Genomic DNA, 18,003 nt, shown 5'->3' with positions numbered 1-18,003 from the left:
TCCCCTGTTCCAATGGCCCCCTAGCCTGGGCTGCCTGGCTCACCTCACCACGGGCTCTGGGATGGCCTCTGCCCCAGCGGGCACCTGCACACCTTTCTCCCATTCCTGTCGCCATGGGTCTGCCAGGATGTAGTAGTCATCCGGGCTGAGCTGGTATGAGTCCGGGATCTTCATGGCTGTGATCAAGTCTGTCCGGAAAACCTGTGAGGGGCAAGAGGGGAGAGAGTGACTTCAGACTGCCTCAGGGCAGTCTGCCCCACAGGCCAGAGGAAGACGCAGATACATGCAACTCAAGTGGGCATTCTGCCTGCGCACTTACAAATAAGATGACATAAAAGCAATCAGCACAATAAATAACACAGCTCTGAACCCTGCACATGCTTTGCACACAGTAGATGTTCCATAAATGTAATGAACTGAATTCACATTGCTCTGACCTATGAAAGGACAGAGTTTGAGGGAAAGATGGGAGTGGACCTACGAGAGAAAGAGAAAGACTGGCAGAGAAAGGCAAAAATCAAAATAAAAAGAGGAAAGCCTCAGAGGACAGAAAGGCTAATGTGAAAGCAATGCTGATGGCCAGGTGTGGTGGCTCATGCCTGTAATCCCAACAGTTTGGGAGGCTGAGGTGAGAGGATTGCTTTAGGCCAGGAGTTCAAGACAGCCTGGGCAACACAGGAAGATCCTGCCTCTAAAAACATTTAAAAATTAAAGAATTTTGGCCGGGCGCGGTGGCTCAAGCCTGTAATCCCAGCACTTTGGGAGGCCGAGACAGGCGGATCACGAGGTCAGGAGATCGAGACCATCCTGGTGAACATGGTGAAACCCCGTCTCTACTAAAAATACAAAAAGCTAGCCAGGCGAGGTGGCGGGCGCCTGTAGTCCCAGCTACTCGGGAGGCTGAGGCAGGAGAATGGCGTGAACCCGGGAGGCGGAGCTTGCAATGAGCTGAGATCCGGCCACTGCACTCCAGCCTGGGCCGCAGAGCGAGACTCTGTCTCAAAAAAAAAAAAAAGATTAAAGAATTTAAAAAAAAGGGCCAGGCAATGTGGCTCACACCTGTAATCTCAGCACTGTGGGAGGCTGAGGAGGGAGGGCTGCTTGAACCCAGGATTTTGAGATAAGTCTGGGCAACATGGTGAAACCTCGTATTTACAAAAAATAAAAAAAGGAGTTGGGTGTGGTGGCACATGTCTGGGGTCCCAGCTACTCTGGAGGTTGAGATGGAAGGACTGCTTGAGCCCAGGAGGTTAAGCCTGCAGTGAGCCATCACTGCACCACTGCACTCCAGCCTGAGTGACAGTGAGTCCCTGTCTCAAAAAATAAAAACAAAATAAATAAATAAAATTTTAAAAAAATACTGCCATTATGTGACTGTTCAAGACATTTCCACTGGAGGTTCACAATCATGTTATCTTTCTGCACCCACAGGCACAAGTGGAGGTGTAAAACACCACAGGGTGCCAATCCCAGGAAAGGCCTTCTGCAAACCTTATGCAAACAGCCGGGGGATGGCCGGGGCTTAGGGCAGCCTAGATAGTGGCTTCACATGAGCTGAGACTTCCAAGGTCCCTCAAGAACAAGGACACTCTCCTAACTCGACAGGGGCTTTGTGTGTCGGGGGGCAGATAGGAAGGCAGGAAGGACAGGGTTGTCTTCCTTCTTAATCGAGCCCATCCAAACTCCTCAGAGCAAAGCCGCGAGTGGTCACACCCCGAGCACGTGCTCACTTGGGGCAAACTGCTCTTCCCAGAGTTTAGTCTGTTGCTCCCACCTCCACCCCAATTCCACCTCAGAACAAGCTCTAAACTCTGCCCCAGCTGGTACTGGCAACGCCTCCTGCCCCAGTCACCTGATCCCACTGTGATCCCCCCACACAGCGCTATTGTGGAATGTGGTGCCACCTCTAGACACCATGTGACTTGTTCAGGTACCAACTTTCCCAGTGATCGTCGTCATTTGAGAATCACAAGTTAAAGAACTCACATCACTGAGACAAGAGACACCACTTCAAGGAGTACTCCAGGCCTCAGACCAAACTCCAACCCCACATTCATCGCTGGAAAAGTCAGCATCCACTGCTGTGCCCAGGGCTAAGTCAGTTCACTCAGCCTTCCGTAGGCTCATGATAGACAGATTCAGTGGTAACCTCTGCCTGCTATGTGCGCCTCATTTGAATCTAGGTCCATAACCACAAGGAGAACAGTGAAATGGGTGGACTGAGGGGCCTGGAAGCAGCATCTTGCAAAATCTAATTAACATCTGCATCTAGCTGGAGACAGCCCTGGCTTGAAAAAGGTCAAGTTTCTTGAAGACTCTACTTGGCAATATAATTTAATTGTTAGGACTAACACCCTAACATTTAATTAGGATGCCAGTGTGAAAAAATTAAAACCAGATTACAATTAAATGCTAATTAAACAGAAGATGGAATGTGGCTAAGATTTCACAGCCCTGGTAATCTGCATATCTTATTAGCAAGTAGTAAGAAAGCTAATGCAAGAGGGCACACTCAGGCACTGGGTGCTTTTAGGGGGCCCTTCAGTAGGCGCCCATGCCAGAGAAGGCCTCTGGAGACTGCTGAGCTCAGCAAGGCTGGGGCTGGGTTATTTCCCTATGGGCCCCAGCACAGGACCTGGCAAGGAAGAACTGACCCCAAAGTGATTCATAACTGCCTCAAAGTTCTCCCCACCCAAGCAAGCCAAGTGCTGCATCATCCCAAGCCCTGATGCTCTGAAGCCATGGAGAACCACCCACTTGGGACAGTGCATCATCCTGCCCTAGAAATCAACCCTACAATAGCCCAGTGTCACTATGTGCCCTCCAAAGAGGCACAGGTGGGTTAGAAACCTTTTGCTCTTCTCTCATCCTGGGCTGTAACTGTTTTTCTTTTTTTTTGAGACAGAGTCTTGCTCTGTTGCCCAGGCTGGAGTGCAGGTACACAATCTCGGTTCACTGCAACCTCCGCCTCCTGGGTTCAAACGATTCTTCTGCCTCAGCCTCCCAAGTAGCTGGGATTACAGGTACCTGCCACCTCGCATGGCTAATTTTTGTATTTTTAATACGGGGTTTCACCATGTTGGCCAGGCTGGTCTCGAACTCCTGACCTCAAGTGATCCACCCATCTTGGCCTCCCAAAGTGCTGGGATTACAGGTGTGAGCCACCCGCACCTAGCTTAGTTTTTATATTTTTAATAGAGACGGGGTTTCACCATGTTGGCCAGGCTGGTCTTGAACTCCTGACCTCAAGTGATCCGCCTGCCTCAGCCTTCTAAAGTGTTGGGATTACTGGCGTGAGCCACCGCGCCCGGCCCTGGGCTGTAACTTAACTGTTGTCTCCTTGGGGATTCCTTCCTGATCACCAACTGAGGGAGTGCCGACTGCCTGACTGAGCCACTTTCCATCTCACCCCATTTTCTTTCCAGCACTTACACTCCTGAAAAGTACCTAGTCGACTCATGTTGCTGGTTTCTTGTCATCTCCCCTGGCATGTCTCATCCTGCTGTCGGCTATATTCTCAGTGCCTGGCACTGAATACGAGGGCCTCCCCGGGGAATTATCTGATGAATCTGAGGCCCCTAGCGGGCTCCTGGCAGTGCTTTCTGAACCCCCATGAACAGGGTGAGATACCTCATGGATAAACCCAGTGGCCAAAATCCCCAACCACATGGACCTGAACAAGCGCCTCTGAGCAACAGGCAGCCTTTGTTCTGCTGGGCTTTAAGCTCAAGGACCAGCATTCAGCCCAGGGTGGAGTGGGTGAGACCAGAGTGTCCCACCGGTGACACCAGCTGGGAAGACATGGTCCAGACCCAGAACCAGGCCTGGCACTGAGAACTCACAGCAGGAAGGGCTCCCAGGGTCAACTTCAGAGTCCCTTCCCACTACAGTTAGGGAGATTCAGGGAAGACAAAAGAGTCTCATTCCAAGAGAGTTTCATGTTTCATCCTGGGTCACACAGAGAGCAGGTGGCAGACTGGACACTAAGGGCTCTAGCAGGCGGGAATCATGGACACACAGGGAGGGCAGCACTGTCATAACGGTGTCAGCCCACACTTGGAGAGACTGTGTGCAGAGTGACAGTGTAAGGGCTGTTCCTGAATTAATCTATTATTAGCCCCTCCACCCACTCTGTGAGGTAAGTACTACCATCATCCCGATTTTACAGTTGAGAAACCTGGGACTCGGGTTAGTTAAATCACCCACCCAAGGTGTACGCACTGGAAGTGGCAAATGAACCCAGGCCAACACAACTCCTGAGCCATCCAGCTCTCCCTGCCCCTTTTGGCCATGTGCTCACTGCCTAATGCCCTTGAGTTAAATCGAAGCCAAATCAGGTGACTTCTCCAAGGGTTGAAATACGCAAATCCGACGGCGGTCTTTGCAAGTTCCGAGGCCTCCAGTGGCTCTCCATTGTCCTCCCACTATGCCCAGACTGAACTGCAGAGCCAATGGGGCCCTGTGACCACATGGATACACTTGCAGTCTCCCAAGCACTTTTAACCCTTTGCACACGGGAGAACGCTGCCTGGGACACTACTCCCTTGCCAGAGTAAAGCTGGCACACTTCATCCTTAAGGTCTCAGTCCAGCCCACATCTGCTCTAGGAAGCCTTCCCCAATCCTAGGCTGGGTTGTGGGCTTTGTCTGAAGTTCTACAGCCCCTGTATTAGAATCTCCTGGTTTTTTTGCCATGTCTTCCCCACTAGAAGGGGAGCTCAGTGAGGTCTGGCTGAGCCGCAGGGCTGGAGCCCAGCAGTGCAAGCAGGGCCTGGCACATGCTAGGTGCTGAGAAATCTTGAATGACTCAAGATCCTTCCATGAGCCAGCCACCTCCTTCTTTGGTTGCTGTCCAAGACTACAGCTGGGTACTCCATGCCTTCCAAAGGAGCCTCTGTGCATTTATATAAAAACTGCCTACAAATATGGCAGCCAATTGTAACCTAAACATCATTTTGTGTTGAATTTCCAGGAGGTAGGCCTGAAAAAGGCTTAAACATTCTCCTGAAACTCCTTTGAATGATTTATGAAAACTAAATAAAGAATAAAATGGACACTGATGAACGAGAAGCCTTGCTGTGGCAAGAAAGTTGGAAGCTGGAAAACAAGCAATTTTCTTAGAATGTGAATGTTTACTACTTTTCTCTCTTTTGGCAGAAATTGACAAATTGTCTTTAAAGGTCTGCTGCCTAGCAACCAAGTTCTGCTGAGCTGCTTGGGAGATGTTAATTGTAGCTTCTTCAAACAGTATGAAGAAATGTTTAAAGGCCTCAAACTCTAATTGAATAACCCATCTGAGTGCTAGGGGTGCCAATGTAGCCCTGGAGGGGGCTAAAGACTGCTCTGCCCAGATGCAGGGACACTGCTCCAGAAACATGTCACATGGTTTTGCCTTCATGTCTTTTTCTGAGACTGCAGATCACAACCATTCAAAAGTCTAGCTTTCTGTATGTATTTCCCTAGGAAGAACTCTGCAAGAAGGCAGAGCGTGAGTGACCTCCAAAAGCAAATAAAGATAATGACAAAAGGCAACTTTCACTGTGCACTAACCACATGGCTAGTAGACACCAGGCTACAAGGTTTAATATACAATCTCAAGATTTGTAGCTATGATTTGGACATATCATCCTGGGACCTTGGTTCTCTGCTTCCTTTTCTCAAGGGGGGAATTACTGTATCACAGAGTATTTCAAACTAAGAGGTACCAAGAGGAAATTTAGTTACTGAAGAGAAAAGCTCCAGCAGTTATCACACTACAAAATATAATTACTTGTGTAATTTTTTATATATATATATATATTTTTTTTTTTTTTTTTTTGAGACAGAGTCTCATTCTGTCACCCAGGCTGGAGTGCAGTGGTGCGATCTCGGCTCACTGCAACCTCTGCCTCCCAGGTTCAAGCAATTCTCCTGCCTCAGCCTCCTGAGTAGCTGGGATTACAGGCACCTGCCACCACGCCTAGCTAATTTTTGTGTTTTTAGTAGAGACGGTGTTCACCACCATGTTGGCCAGGCTGGTATCAAACTCCTGACCTCAAGTGATCTGCCTACCTCAGCTTCCCAAAGTGCTGGGATTACAGGCGTGAGCCACCATGCCCGGCCTATTGGTGTAACTGTATTTTTAATGTCCATCTCTCCTAATAGTCAAGCTGCAAGAAGATAGGGACTCCATGTGTCCTGTTTATCACTGTGCCTGCCTTTGGCACAGTGTATGACATACAGCAGGTACTCAAAAATGCTTGTGGAACAAAAATTAGCCAGTTATGGCGGCTTGCCTGTAGTCCCAACTACTTGGGGAGCTCAAGCGAAAGGGCTGCCTGAGCCCAGGAGGTAGAGGTTGCAGTGAGCCGAGATCATGCCACTGCACTCCAGCCTGGGTGACAGAGTAAGACCCTGTCTCAAAAAACAAAACAAAACAAAAACGAAATGCTTGTGGAAAGAGTCAGTGAATGAATGAATGAATCCCAGGATTTGTATGAAGTACGACTAAAGTATAAAACTTCCTGCCCTGTCTTAGCAGGGAGAGAAGAGGCAGGAGGCTGGCAGGATTCTTCCAGGTGAAACTGAGAAACTGGTCTTGGTCACTGTCCCAAAGACAATCACAATGGCTTTGGCCAGGACAGTGTCTCCTGGATATCTGTCTACACTAAAAGTCCCAACGTAGAGCTAGAATTGGCCTTAGAGTTAGAAGTGGTCACTTCCTCCTCACCCCTCAAGGAATGTTTGAAGTTCTGTACTTAAAGAGCCAATCTCATCACAATTGTTTTCTGAGCACCTCATCTCATTAGAAACAACAGCTAATAGAGAAAGGTAATTGCCGTGTTAAGGCATGTCAAGTATTATGTTAAAGTTTTACATACATTGTGGCTCCTAATTAATATTACCCGTCTTACAGATGTGGAAACTGAGATTCAGAAAGGTGAAACCGCTTGCGTGAAGTCCCCACTGTCTAACCACAGCAATACTGCCTGCAAGACACAGAGGGCTCTTCTTTTAAAAAATCTTTTCTGGGTCGGAACCTGATAAAGAGTGTCTTAGCCAAGAGCAAACTTATGCAGCTAAATTCAGTATAAATATGAGAGAAGGGCTGTAAGAATAGCTACCCCTTGCCCAGTCATGTTTCAAGCTACCACTAGGCTAAGTTCATAAGACACTTAAAAAAAAAAAAAAACCCCACTCAACATCTCTTTCTTTTATTTTCATGAGGATAGCAGCACTTCCTGCTCTTAAAGAGAATTTATTACACACATTTCTTTTGCAAGACAAGTCCCAGAGGCCAGGAGGCCCTTCCAGCTGGCGGGAGCAGCAATGTTTCCAACTATAGAAGTGGATCCTGCCCCCCACCCCGGAGGAAGGCAGTGTGAGTCTCAGAAAGCAGGCGCTTAGCCTAGCGGAAGGGCTCGCCCCAACCCGCCTGCCTCACAAGGTAGCAAAGGAACTGCTGGTGGGCTGGAAACTTGGCTCAAAACCACAAGGGCAAGCACAAAACCTTTTTTTGGATTCTCCTGTTTTATCTATCAAATTATGGGCATTTTGCATTTTCCTGTACCATACGCCTTCATTGTTTTACTATAAAACAGCATTTCAAACATCTGGATAACACCTCCGCTCCTCAGGAAGGCATCTTATTTACCCTGTGGTTTGGAACCCAACGCAGTCTGGCTACCCTTGTCTTTACCCTTCACCCAGGGGAGGAGAAGGATTCCATTTTTAAAAGCAAGGGTTAAGCTGAGAAGCTGCATCTCCACTCGCTGAGTTTTCTTGGGGAGTGGGGGTGGCATTCCTTATAGAGGGACTTTCAAGGACACTGGGTCTAGGGGACACACCCTTGCTGGTAGCAGAGGTTTCTCCCGGGCCCCTTCCCCAGGAACTAGGCACTACGCATTGGTGAAGGGCCTCAGTGGTACATGCAACTAGGGACGTACTAATTTGTCACCAGAGCCTATAGAGGAGCCAACAGCTGAATCCCCACTCCCACCATCCAGGCTTCCAGCTCAGGGTGGCCTGCTTTACCCGACACTCCCCACCTCCTGCCCCACTCACCTCTGGGGCTCCCTTCACCCCCCAGGGCTCCATGAGCCTCGGGAAGGAGTCACATCTACAGATCATCAACTCCCTGGGAGGGCCCAAGGCAGAACTCTACTATAAGGTCTCTGAGGCTCACTTGCCTGGGGTCACAGATGTCCTGGGGCAAAGCCTGGGCGTTCTGGCAAAGCCAGGCTGCACCTCCCATAACAGACCCCTTCCTGTGTAGCACCTGCATCCTGCTGACAGAGGGCAAGTTCCCCAGGGACAGGGCCTGTGCTTTCTGTCCCCAGCACTGAGCTAGGCCCACTAGGTACTCTTGAGCACTTGCTGATTTTGATCAGCATCAGCAGCTCCCAGTACAAAGACCCAGGCCTCTGCCCACTGGCTGACTTCTGGGGACTCTGATTTCCTGAAAATGAAGCTTTCTACCTCAAAACAGCCTGCCTGGGGAAACCCCCACCGCTTACCCTGCCCTTCCGCCTGTGTCTCTGCCCAGGTCAGAGGAGGACACCACCTCAAACAGTAGCCCCCCAAAACATGCGGCTGGCCTCCAGGTCTCTCCCAGAACTGTCCTTCACACCTCTGGCAAGTCCGGGGCGGGGCAGAAATTTGTCAATCCGCCATCCCCTCTGTGAAGCTGATGGAGTGGTGGACTGCCCCCACCCACACTCCCTGACGTTGCTTAGATCTTTGAACCAGGCTGGAGAGCCTCCCTCCCTCTCCTTCAACCTAGCCATAGCTTCCACTCCCTACCCCCTCAAAAATACTCAAAGAAGCTTCCAGGGAACAACCAAGCCAGGAACTCCTGTCTTAGGCAAAGGGAAGGAAAAAGTCTATGGCAGTTGTCTTTTGTTTGTTTTGCTTTTTTTTGGGGGACACAGTCTCGCTTTGTAGCCCAGGCTGGAGTGCAGTGGTGCAATCTCGGCTCACTGCAACCTCCGCCTCCTGGACTCAAGTGATCCTCCTGCCTTAGCCTTCTGAGTAGCTGGGATTACAGGTGTGCATCACCATGACTAGCTAAGTTTTTGTATTTTTTTGTAGAGACAGGGTTTCACCATGTTGGCCAGGCTGGTCTTGAACTCCTGACCTAGGGTGATCTGCCCGCCTTGGCCTCCCTATGGCAGTTGTTCTTAACCCTGGATCCCAACAGGAGGGCTTGTTAAAAAAGTACAGGTACTAGGGGGCACGGTGGCTCGTGCTTGTAATCCCAACACTTTGGGAGGCCGAGGTGGGCGGATCACAAGGGCAGGAGTTCAAGACTAGCCTGACCAACAGGGTGAAACCCTGTCTCTAACAAAAATACAAAAATTAGCCAGGCATGGTAGCATGCACCTGTAATTCCAGCTGCTTGGGAGGCTGAGGCAGGGAAACTGCTTGAACCCAGGAGGTGGAGGTTGCAGTGAGCCGAGATCACACCACTGCACTCCAAGCAGGGTGACAGAGTGCGACTCAATCTCAAAAAAACAAAAAAGGTGCTGGCCAGGTGCAGTGGCTGATGCCTGTAATCCTAGCACTTCCTGAGGCAGGCAGATCACTTGAGGTCAGGAGTTTGAGACCAGCCTGGCCAACATGGCAAAACCCCATCTCTACTAAAAATACAAAAATTAGCCCGGTGTGGTGCAGGTGCCTGTAGTCCCAGCTACTCGGGAAGTTGAGGCAAGAGAACCTCTTCAACGTGGGAGGTGGAGGTTGCAGTGAGCTGAGATCACACCACTGCACTCCAGCCTGGGGAACCAAGTGAGACTCCATCTCCAAAAAAAAAAAAAAAAAAAAAGGCCAGGCATGGTGGCTCACGCCTGTAATACCAGCACTCTGGGAGGCCGAGGCAGGCGGATCACCTGAGGTCGGGAGTTCAAGACCACCCTGACCAACGTGGAGAAACCCCATCTCTATTAAAAATACAAAAATTAGCTGGACGTGGTGGCACATGCCTGTAATCCCAGCTACTCCAGAAGGCTGAGGCAGGAGAATCGCTTGAACCTAGGAGGCAGAGGTTGCGGTGAGCTGAGATCGCAACACTGCACTCTAGCCTGGACAACAAGAGCAAAACTCCGTCTCAAAAAAAAAAAAAAAAAAAGTACAGGTGCTATTCCAGACCATGTAAGTCAGAAGACCTGGGGTGGGGTGGTATTAAAACAGTAATCTCTGCTCTCTGACTTCCATCAGATTCTGAGATGTGTCCCACAAAGGGTTAAGCACTAACAATGGCTACACCATTTAGTGAACCAGGCAAGTCCAGAAACTCATTGTGTAAATTATTACACTAGCTCCCCAGGCCAGGCTCAGGACTTCAGGGCCAAAGGATAGACAGCTCTGCTGGGATGCCATAGGCAACAGAAGGCAGTAGGCTGAGTTCTCAGGGGCAGCTCCACCTTTTCCTTCTACTGCTTTAAGGAGATCCCAGGGCAGACTTCAGGCTTTGCGCACTTCCACCAAAAATCCTAGCCCAGCCGCCCAAGCATCCTGGGGCCCATGCCTTCAGCTCTCAGCTTGGAGGCCAGCACTCACTCCCCTTTCACTCTGGCTGAGGGAGGGGCCAGCCACTGGGCAAGGGCCAGATGGGAAGCTGGGCCTCCAGGCCTTAGCCCTGTCCAGGGTCCTGACTCCTGGTCAAGCGCTTTCTTCAGCCCTGAGGCACCTCACTTGGTGTAGAGTGCCCCTTGACTCGTGTCCTTAGGGTGCATTGGGAAGGGTCAGCTCCTGAGAGGTCATCACAGGGCATCCCTGCCTATCTCACCCAAACCCAACCCCAGCCCTTTCACAGGTTGGATTCATTGTGCCCACTGCCTGTGCTATGCTAAGCACTCCTGGTCCTCAAACCCCCACCCCATCACTGCCCACATTTAGAGATGAGGAGACAAGTGAACCACGGGTTCCATGGCTCTGCAGTCACCAAGGAGGGGGTTTCCACAGCACACACATCACTCCATAAGTGTTCTCACTGGGGACTCCTGCCACACTAAGCAAACCACGTGACCAGCCTGACAGCCACCCCACAGGCTTCATACTCTAGGGGACTGAGTAGATGGAGCTCCCAGAACCCCCTTCACCAGGGTATCCAAAGCCCAGGCTCAGCAGACCATAAAGGCCCCACCCAAGCCATTCACAGAAAGAGAAGAGAGCAGCTCGTGAGGAGATTTAGTGCAAACATTCTCTGCCGCCAAATCCTCGCTTTCATCTCCGCCCTCTCATGAGCCAAATAACTTGGAAGCTTTCCTTGATGGTTTCCTCTCTGCCCCAAGATAACGGCTCAACCTTATCACTTAGGGGACCAGGAAAACCTCTCAGGCTGCTCTCCAGCCTACTGTAGGAGGAAAACCTTGTGCTCGGCAACAGTTCAAGGGTTCTGGGCGGGGAGGACTTCACTGGCCCTTCTAGAGCCCAGGACTTGAGGTGGGGAGGTGTCTCCTAGGCAGACCTCAGAGCCTGTGGAGGCTCCTGGGCTTGGACCCAGGGCCATGTGGAGCCAGTCCCCAGCAGGGTTGGGAATCGATACTTGTACCATGGGTTTGACTATTTTTAGGTGTGGAAAGGTACAAAGGCTCTGGGCTGGAAAACCCAAGAGGCAGGGGAATTTTCTGCCCCATGCAAATTGCTCTTTCTTCTCAGCCTCCGCTGACACCTGTTTCCTCCCAGGCAGGCCCAATCCTGGGTGCAGATGGCAGCCTTGCGCCTGGGAGGTGGCCCCTCCTCCCACTGGAGATTGGAGGAAGCAAAGCAGGGGCAGGAGACTGGCTTAAGCTCCCCGTGGAGTCAAAGAGATAAGCCAGCGCTAGGAGCCCCCCAAAACTTCCCCATCCCACTTCAACTTGAACAGCTATGGTAAACAGGAGATAGGTGGGATACTCGAAAAGCAGGTTCCTCATGTCTGAAATGGGAATGACAATTCTTGCCTTCCAGGACCAGGAAGGCACATAAAGGTAGCTACTGTTTTACTACTTCAACCACAGCAACTGGGGAGTCCCTGTAGTTCTCAAGACTGGGGTGAGGCTAGGCGCAGTGGCTCATGCCTGTAATCCTGACACTTTGGAAGACCAAGGCGGAAGGATCGCCTGAACTCAGGAATTTGAGACCAGCCTGAGCAACACAGTGAGACCTTGTCTCTACTGAAAAAAAAAAAAAAAAGACAAAACAAAAAAAAAATTAGCTAGGCATGGTGGTGTGCACCTGTAGTTCTAGCTACTCGGGAAGCTGAGATGGGAGGATCACTTGAGCCTGAAAGTTTGAGGCTGCAGTGAGCCATGATTGCACCACTGCACTCCATCCTGAGTGACAGAGGGAGACCCTGTCTCAAAAGAACAAAGGAAAAAAAAAAAAAGACAGGGGTTGGGAAGGTCCCAAACAACCAAGAGCCAGCAGGGCTCCCCAAGGCCCCACCTGCCTTTTGCTTCCTTGGCTGCACTTAAGCACATCCCATCCCCCTACCAAGCAGGGCTACCCCAGGAGGGCAGTGAGATTCAACACTGTCCCACCCCCACCTCCACCTCACCCCCAGCACTGCATTCCCCTCCTGTAATGGTATTCCCAGAGAAAACACTGTCTATACCCTACCCACCATGGGGCCATGGAGGTCAGGCTTGGGGGATGGGGCATCAGGTCTCAAAGAATTCTGCTCCCACCTCCCCAGGGGAGAGTCCTAGGGGAGGGCAGCTCCTGGAAGAGGCAAGGCGGAGTCCTTTTTCAGATGCAAGGATCTGCGGAAGCCCCCCTCTAAGGGCTGGCTAAAGACAGTGGAGCCAGGACTGCACCTGTGGTGAGGGAGCACAGAGGAGGGGCCAGCGTGGAGGAAAGACATCCTCCCCAACCCATGCCGAGGGTCCTGCCACCAAGCTCTGGGCCTTTCTGCCCTTGGCACTGTGAGCCCCAAGGATTTAAGGTTTTGGCTAAATAGCCTTGGCATCCTCACTTTCCTTATTTACAAGAGGACTGAGAAATTCTGGGCTAGTTTTAATGGTTAAAAAGGAGCATCCAGCCCTAGTGCCTGGCTACTTCTTGGCTGTAGTACAGTGTCCTACTTAAGAGCCAGGATTGGCCGGGTGCAGTGGCTCATGCCTGTAATCCCAACACTTTGGGAGGCCGAGGCAGGCAGATCACCTGAGGTCAGGAGCTCAAGACCAGCCTGGCCAACATGGTGAAACCCCGTCTCTACTAAAAATACAAAAATTAGCAGGGTGTGGTGTGCGCACCTGTAATCCCAGCTACTCAGGAGGCTGAGGCAGGAGAAGCATTTGAACCCAGGAGGCTGAGGTTGCAGTGAGCTGAGATCGCACCACTGCACTCCAGGCTGGGGAACACAGCGAGCCTCAGTCTCCAAAAAAAAAAAAAAAAAGAACCAGGATTAAGACCCTCCATCTCTCCATCTCTCCATGCTCCTGTAGCCCCATCTGTGCCAAAGGCTTCTTCTGTGGTCAGTGCAATGAATGCCTCGTGGTATTAGCACTGAAGACCTAAGAAAAGGAGCAATAAGGCCCTAGGGTGGGAGTTTTCAGGGACCTCAGGAAGGAGGGTCCAGGTGTCCAGGAGTCTACCCACCCCCAGTGCTCTTCTCAGTTCCAGAGGCCATAAACCTCTACCTGCTGTAACAAACATCCCAGGTCAAAGTAAGGAAGGCTTCAAATGCAGATGCCTGTGAAATGGGTACAAGGAACCTATGACTAACTGGCTCTGAGGACCCCATCCCTTATCCATGCGCCAGCAAATCCTTATCACTCTTGGCTTAGCCTACAAAATGTCACAAACCCTACTGCTTCTCATTGCACTGCTACCACCCAACTCTAAGCCACCACTGTTTCCCTGCTGGACAACTGCAACTCTCCCTTCTCTCACAGCAGCCAGGGGGAACTTTCACTAAAACATCAGGCTGTGTCATTACCCTGTCTGAGATCCTTGAAAGGCTTCTCCCCTTGCTCAGATCCATTGGAACACCTTCACAACAACCTGGAAGGCTGAGGGAAACTGGCCCCTACTCCCCTTCATTCCACTCGGCCACGCTGGCCTCCCTCTGCACTGCCCATGCCCTCTGCGAGAAATGCTCTGCCCCTGTCTCCGCAAGGCAGCTCACTCTCATTCCCCACGGATCTCTGGGAAGCTCATCACTACCCACCTCGGAGGGCTTCTTTTCGTTCTGTCGGGGCCAGCCCGACTTGGTGCTGCTGGGCAGTTTGGAGCATCTTGATGCGGATGTAGATGTCGCATGACCTGCAGAGAGAGAACAGTCCATTAGGGGTCCTGGAGGGCTAGGAGCACCACCCACTCATGCCCAAGAATAGGAAGCCTCTAAGCAAAGCCCCGGCTAGAATGTTCAGGAGGGAGAAACCTCAGTGAGCACCTAGTGGACTATCCTTGCTCTGGGCCTTAGTCTCCCCACTGATGAAATGGGACATGAAGCCTCCTCTACTCGCCAACCAGAAGGGCTGGAGAAATCAAAGGCTGTTACTGGGGCTCAGTATTAGTATAATGTGTGACCCCAGACAAGTCCCTGGCCCTCTTTGGGACTCTGCTCAAAGAGAGCTGGAATAAGCCTTTCATGCCCACTCTTCACCCTGCCCCAGGTTAGGTACTGTCCCAATACTCTGGGATGATGCAGTGGGTATTCAGAGGCAGAGCAGGGCAATGGGAAGAGAGATGCTCTGAAGCAGATCCAGGCTACCAGCGGAGTTCTGACCCAGCCACTTACTAGCTTGTCACCCTAGGCAAATGATTCAATCTTGCTGAGCCTTAGTTTGTTCTGTAAAATGAGGGCAAGAGAACACCTATCTTCAAAGGGCTGTTGTGAGGAATAAGTGGTATCATGCCTGTAAAGTCTGAGCACAGTCCCAGGCACACAGTGATTCCTCAGTAAACATTAGCTATAGGCCGGGCGCGGTGGCTCAAGCCTGTAATCCCAGCACTTTGGGAGGCCGAGACAGGCGGATCACGAGGTCAGGAGATCGAGACCATCCTGGCTAACACGTCTCTACTAAAAAGTGCAAAAAACTAGCCGGGCGAGGTGGCGGGCGCCTGTACTCCCAGCTACTCGGGAGGCTGAGGCAGGAGAATGGCGTAAACCTGGGAGGCGGAGCTTGCAGTGAGCCGAGATCCGGCCACTGCACTCCAGCCTGGGCAACAGACCAAGACTCCGTCTCAAAAAAAAAAAAAACATTAGCTATAATTACTAGGGTCTAAGGCCCTTGCTGGATGACAGGGCTGTGGCCTCTACCCCTATGAATCAAAGGAGCAGCAAGATATAGGGAGACACTATGGTTTTGGCTGAATAGGGGTAGCTGCCATGGGTGGGCACAATGGAGGGGGCTGGTGGGGAGCCTTGCAAGTACCTGGCCCTCTCAAAGGGTTCCTCTGCCTACAATAAAGTTAGAAATGGAGGATGTGGTTTTTGGTTCTACTGAGCCAGGCCACAGGCAGCATGTTGTAGCCACAAAAGGCCAGATGCTGTGATCTCCTGCTGTAGGGAAGAAGGGCTGGCCAGGTGGGATGCCAGAGCCAAGCTGAGCAAACAGAGCCTAAAGGACAACAAATGAGACATGGAGGTAGGGACAGGGCTGAGACCTCCTTGGTCATCCTAGTGGATCTACCCTTAGGCTTAGGCTTTTGGGGGGCTGTGGAACTCTGGGAGCTAGGAGGGGCCTTGGCAAGCCCCCTAATCTCGCTTGCTCATAAGTGTGAAGAAACAGGTCTAAATTTGCACAGCTCCAAGCCCGGCCTCCTTGGCAGGTCAGCCTCTTCCTTAGCCTGGGCGTCCAGCAAGGCAATCATTGCTAGATGAGATCTTCCTGGCAGCACAACCCTCCTACCCACAGCAGATGGAACTCCTTACTCCAACAGGCACAGGCAGGCCTGGCTTTCTGGGCACCTGAGAAGAGCTGCCTTATGACCTAGTACCAGAGCCCTCACTTTGCATAAACCTCCCTTCTCTTCTCCAAATTTCAGGGGAGGCTCCCTAAACTTCTTCTGCTGCTTGATAATGCATTCCACACACCCCTCCCCGCAACCATCACATCCAATTGACACGCCAATCCACACACAAGTCTAACTCTGGGATTCTATTGCCAAGATTTTATGAAGGTTGGGTATCTTCATTGATTTGTTCAGCAAACATTTACTGAGCACCTACTATGTGCCAGATCATAGCTGGGGATATAGTGGTAAGCAAGACAAGAGACCTCTTATCAAGGAGCTTACCACTGATTGGGAAATGGTACTTATCCAGTTAGTATGATAAAAGGTGACTGGGTTTGTATCTGTTGTATACAGACTTTCTATATGGGCCTTGACTTAATATATAGAGAAGCCCAGAGGGGAGCCAATCTGTTCCGACCAGAGCAAAACAAATGGAGCTGGGACCTAGAGGGTAAGGGGGAGTACAGCTGGGAGAACAAGGCCCTGGAGGTCATGGAAGGTGCAGGGACTTTTTTAGAAGTGGAGGGGCAGGAGTGGAGAAACCTGACTTGATTTATGCTTTCATCAACATGCCTCTTAGTGAAATTAAGACCATAGGGCAGCCTCCTCCCACCTGGGCCTGTGGGCCTGACCACTATTCAGATGCTTTCCCTGCAGGAGCCCAAATTGGAAGGCCTTACTGTCAGTGGTGTCAGAGTTGTCACTGCTGATGGAGTATTTTCGCCTCTTCTCTTCCATCTGCAACAAAAGGCAAGCCCATTATACTCACGGATGGCTTGGGAAATCCTCAGCCTCTCAGAAAATCACCCCATAACCTACCTCCCCACTTATTCCACTGCAGAAAGAACAGAATAAAGCCCTGCCCTAGCCTTCTTCTCTGCCAGCACCACCCTCTTCCACCCATCCACAGAGGCCCTGGGATTCTAAAAGGCTGCATCTCCCACCTCCTGAGTCCAGCGCCCTCGGTTAAGCAAGGGTCTAAACAAAGCTGTTGTAGAGGGAGAGGACATGGGGGTGTCACCAAGCAGAAGCTGAATAGTGACCATGACCTGCCCAGTCCCAGATGCCACCCAAGGACACTCAGGCCCACCACTGCAAAGGCCTCCTGAGCCACAAGTCCTCTAGGGATGTTAAGAGGGTAGAGGACAGGAAACAAGACTGATTCTTCCAGGAGGACCGTGCTATCGGAAGTTAGGGACAAGCCAGCACAGACAACACTGAGGGCCTAGTCCTGTGAGTGGTGGTCAGCAGTGTACAGAAGCAGGAGAGAGGTGGGGGACGCTCCAGAATGAGTCCCTGAGACACATCAGGCCCAGGGTGACTGGTCCTGGGTTGAGCTACCCTGCCCTCCTACTCCCCATCACCCTTCCCAGATAAAAGTACAAATAAACTCTACCTCAACTGCAACATCTAACTTCACAGTATTAAGGACGACTCTCACATAGAGGCCTCATACTGAGCTCACACAGAGTCTTCCCTTATCCACACCATCTCCTGTTCTAACCAGGTGAGCTGTGAGCTCCATTTACAAGTGAGGCCAGTACCCTGTCCTGCTGGTAAGTGGCTGAGATGGGACTGAATCCATAAGGTCTGATCCCCAGGCGCATGCTGAGCTGCCTTTGTACCCTCCATCAGCTCCTGGCTGCTGGAAGTGTTTTCCCACCACTGTTTCCTATAATCCTCATTGAGTCCCAGGTGGCAGAGCCTGCTCTCATCCCCTCAGAGGGGATCACAGCAGGTGGTGCGTTAACCTGCTCTGGGTCTTACAGCTCGCCTGTGGCTGAGTCCTAATGTGGGAACACGTCGGGGGCTCAGGGTTCAGAGCACGCTCCCCTATGTTCCCTGACTGACTCCCCACAGCAAAGGATAGGGAGGAGTCTGTGTCAGTAGAGAGAAAGCCCCGTTGCCCAGCCCATCTGCACCTAACTCCCGCTGCCCCCAACCCCAGTTCATTCCTGCTGAGCCTTGGGATGCCACCATCTTACTGCAGCCTTGCAGAGACTAGGGAGCATCTGCTCTCTAAGGTGGGTTTGAACACCCAGATCTCTCAGCTGACCAGGATGGCCCTCCTGCCTTGGAC

The 18,003-nt window shown here is 51.3% G+C and overlaps 1 protein-coding gene across 9 annotated transcripts in view; it reads right to left on the bottom strand.

The window, feature by feature from the left end:
- The window catches only part of JADE2 (jade family PHD finger 2), a 58,549-nt gene that overhangs the window by 29,567 nt on the left and 10,979 nt on the right, over nt 1-18,003 (bottom strand). For all 9 annotated transcript variants that reach the window (XM_030926941.1, XM_010359936.2, XM_030926944.1 and 6 more), the window contains exons 2-4: nt 16,604-16,661; nt 14,131-14,225; nt 44-201 (exon numbers count right to left, since the gene is read on the bottom strand). In XM_030926941.1, the coding sequence (XP_030782801.1) occupies nt 44-201; nt 14,131-14,225; nt 16,604-16,661 (311 nt within the window). The remainder of the gene's footprint in view (nt 1-43; nt 202-14,130; nt 14,226-16,603; nt 16,662-18,003) is intronic.

The sequence above is a fragment of the Rhinopithecus roxellana genome, chromosome 3 (genome assembly GCF_007565055.1).
Source record: "Rhinopithecus roxellana isolate Shanxi Qingling chromosome 3, ASM756505v1, whole genome shotgun sequence".
In the NCBI taxonomy this organism is placed as follows: domain Eukaryota; kingdom Metazoa; phylum Chordata; class Mammalia; order Primates; family Cercopithecidae; genus Rhinopithecus; species Rhinopithecus roxellana.
The sequence above is the reverse complement of the archived record's forward strand: the minus strand, read 5'-3'. Positions and strand labels throughout refer to the sequence as shown.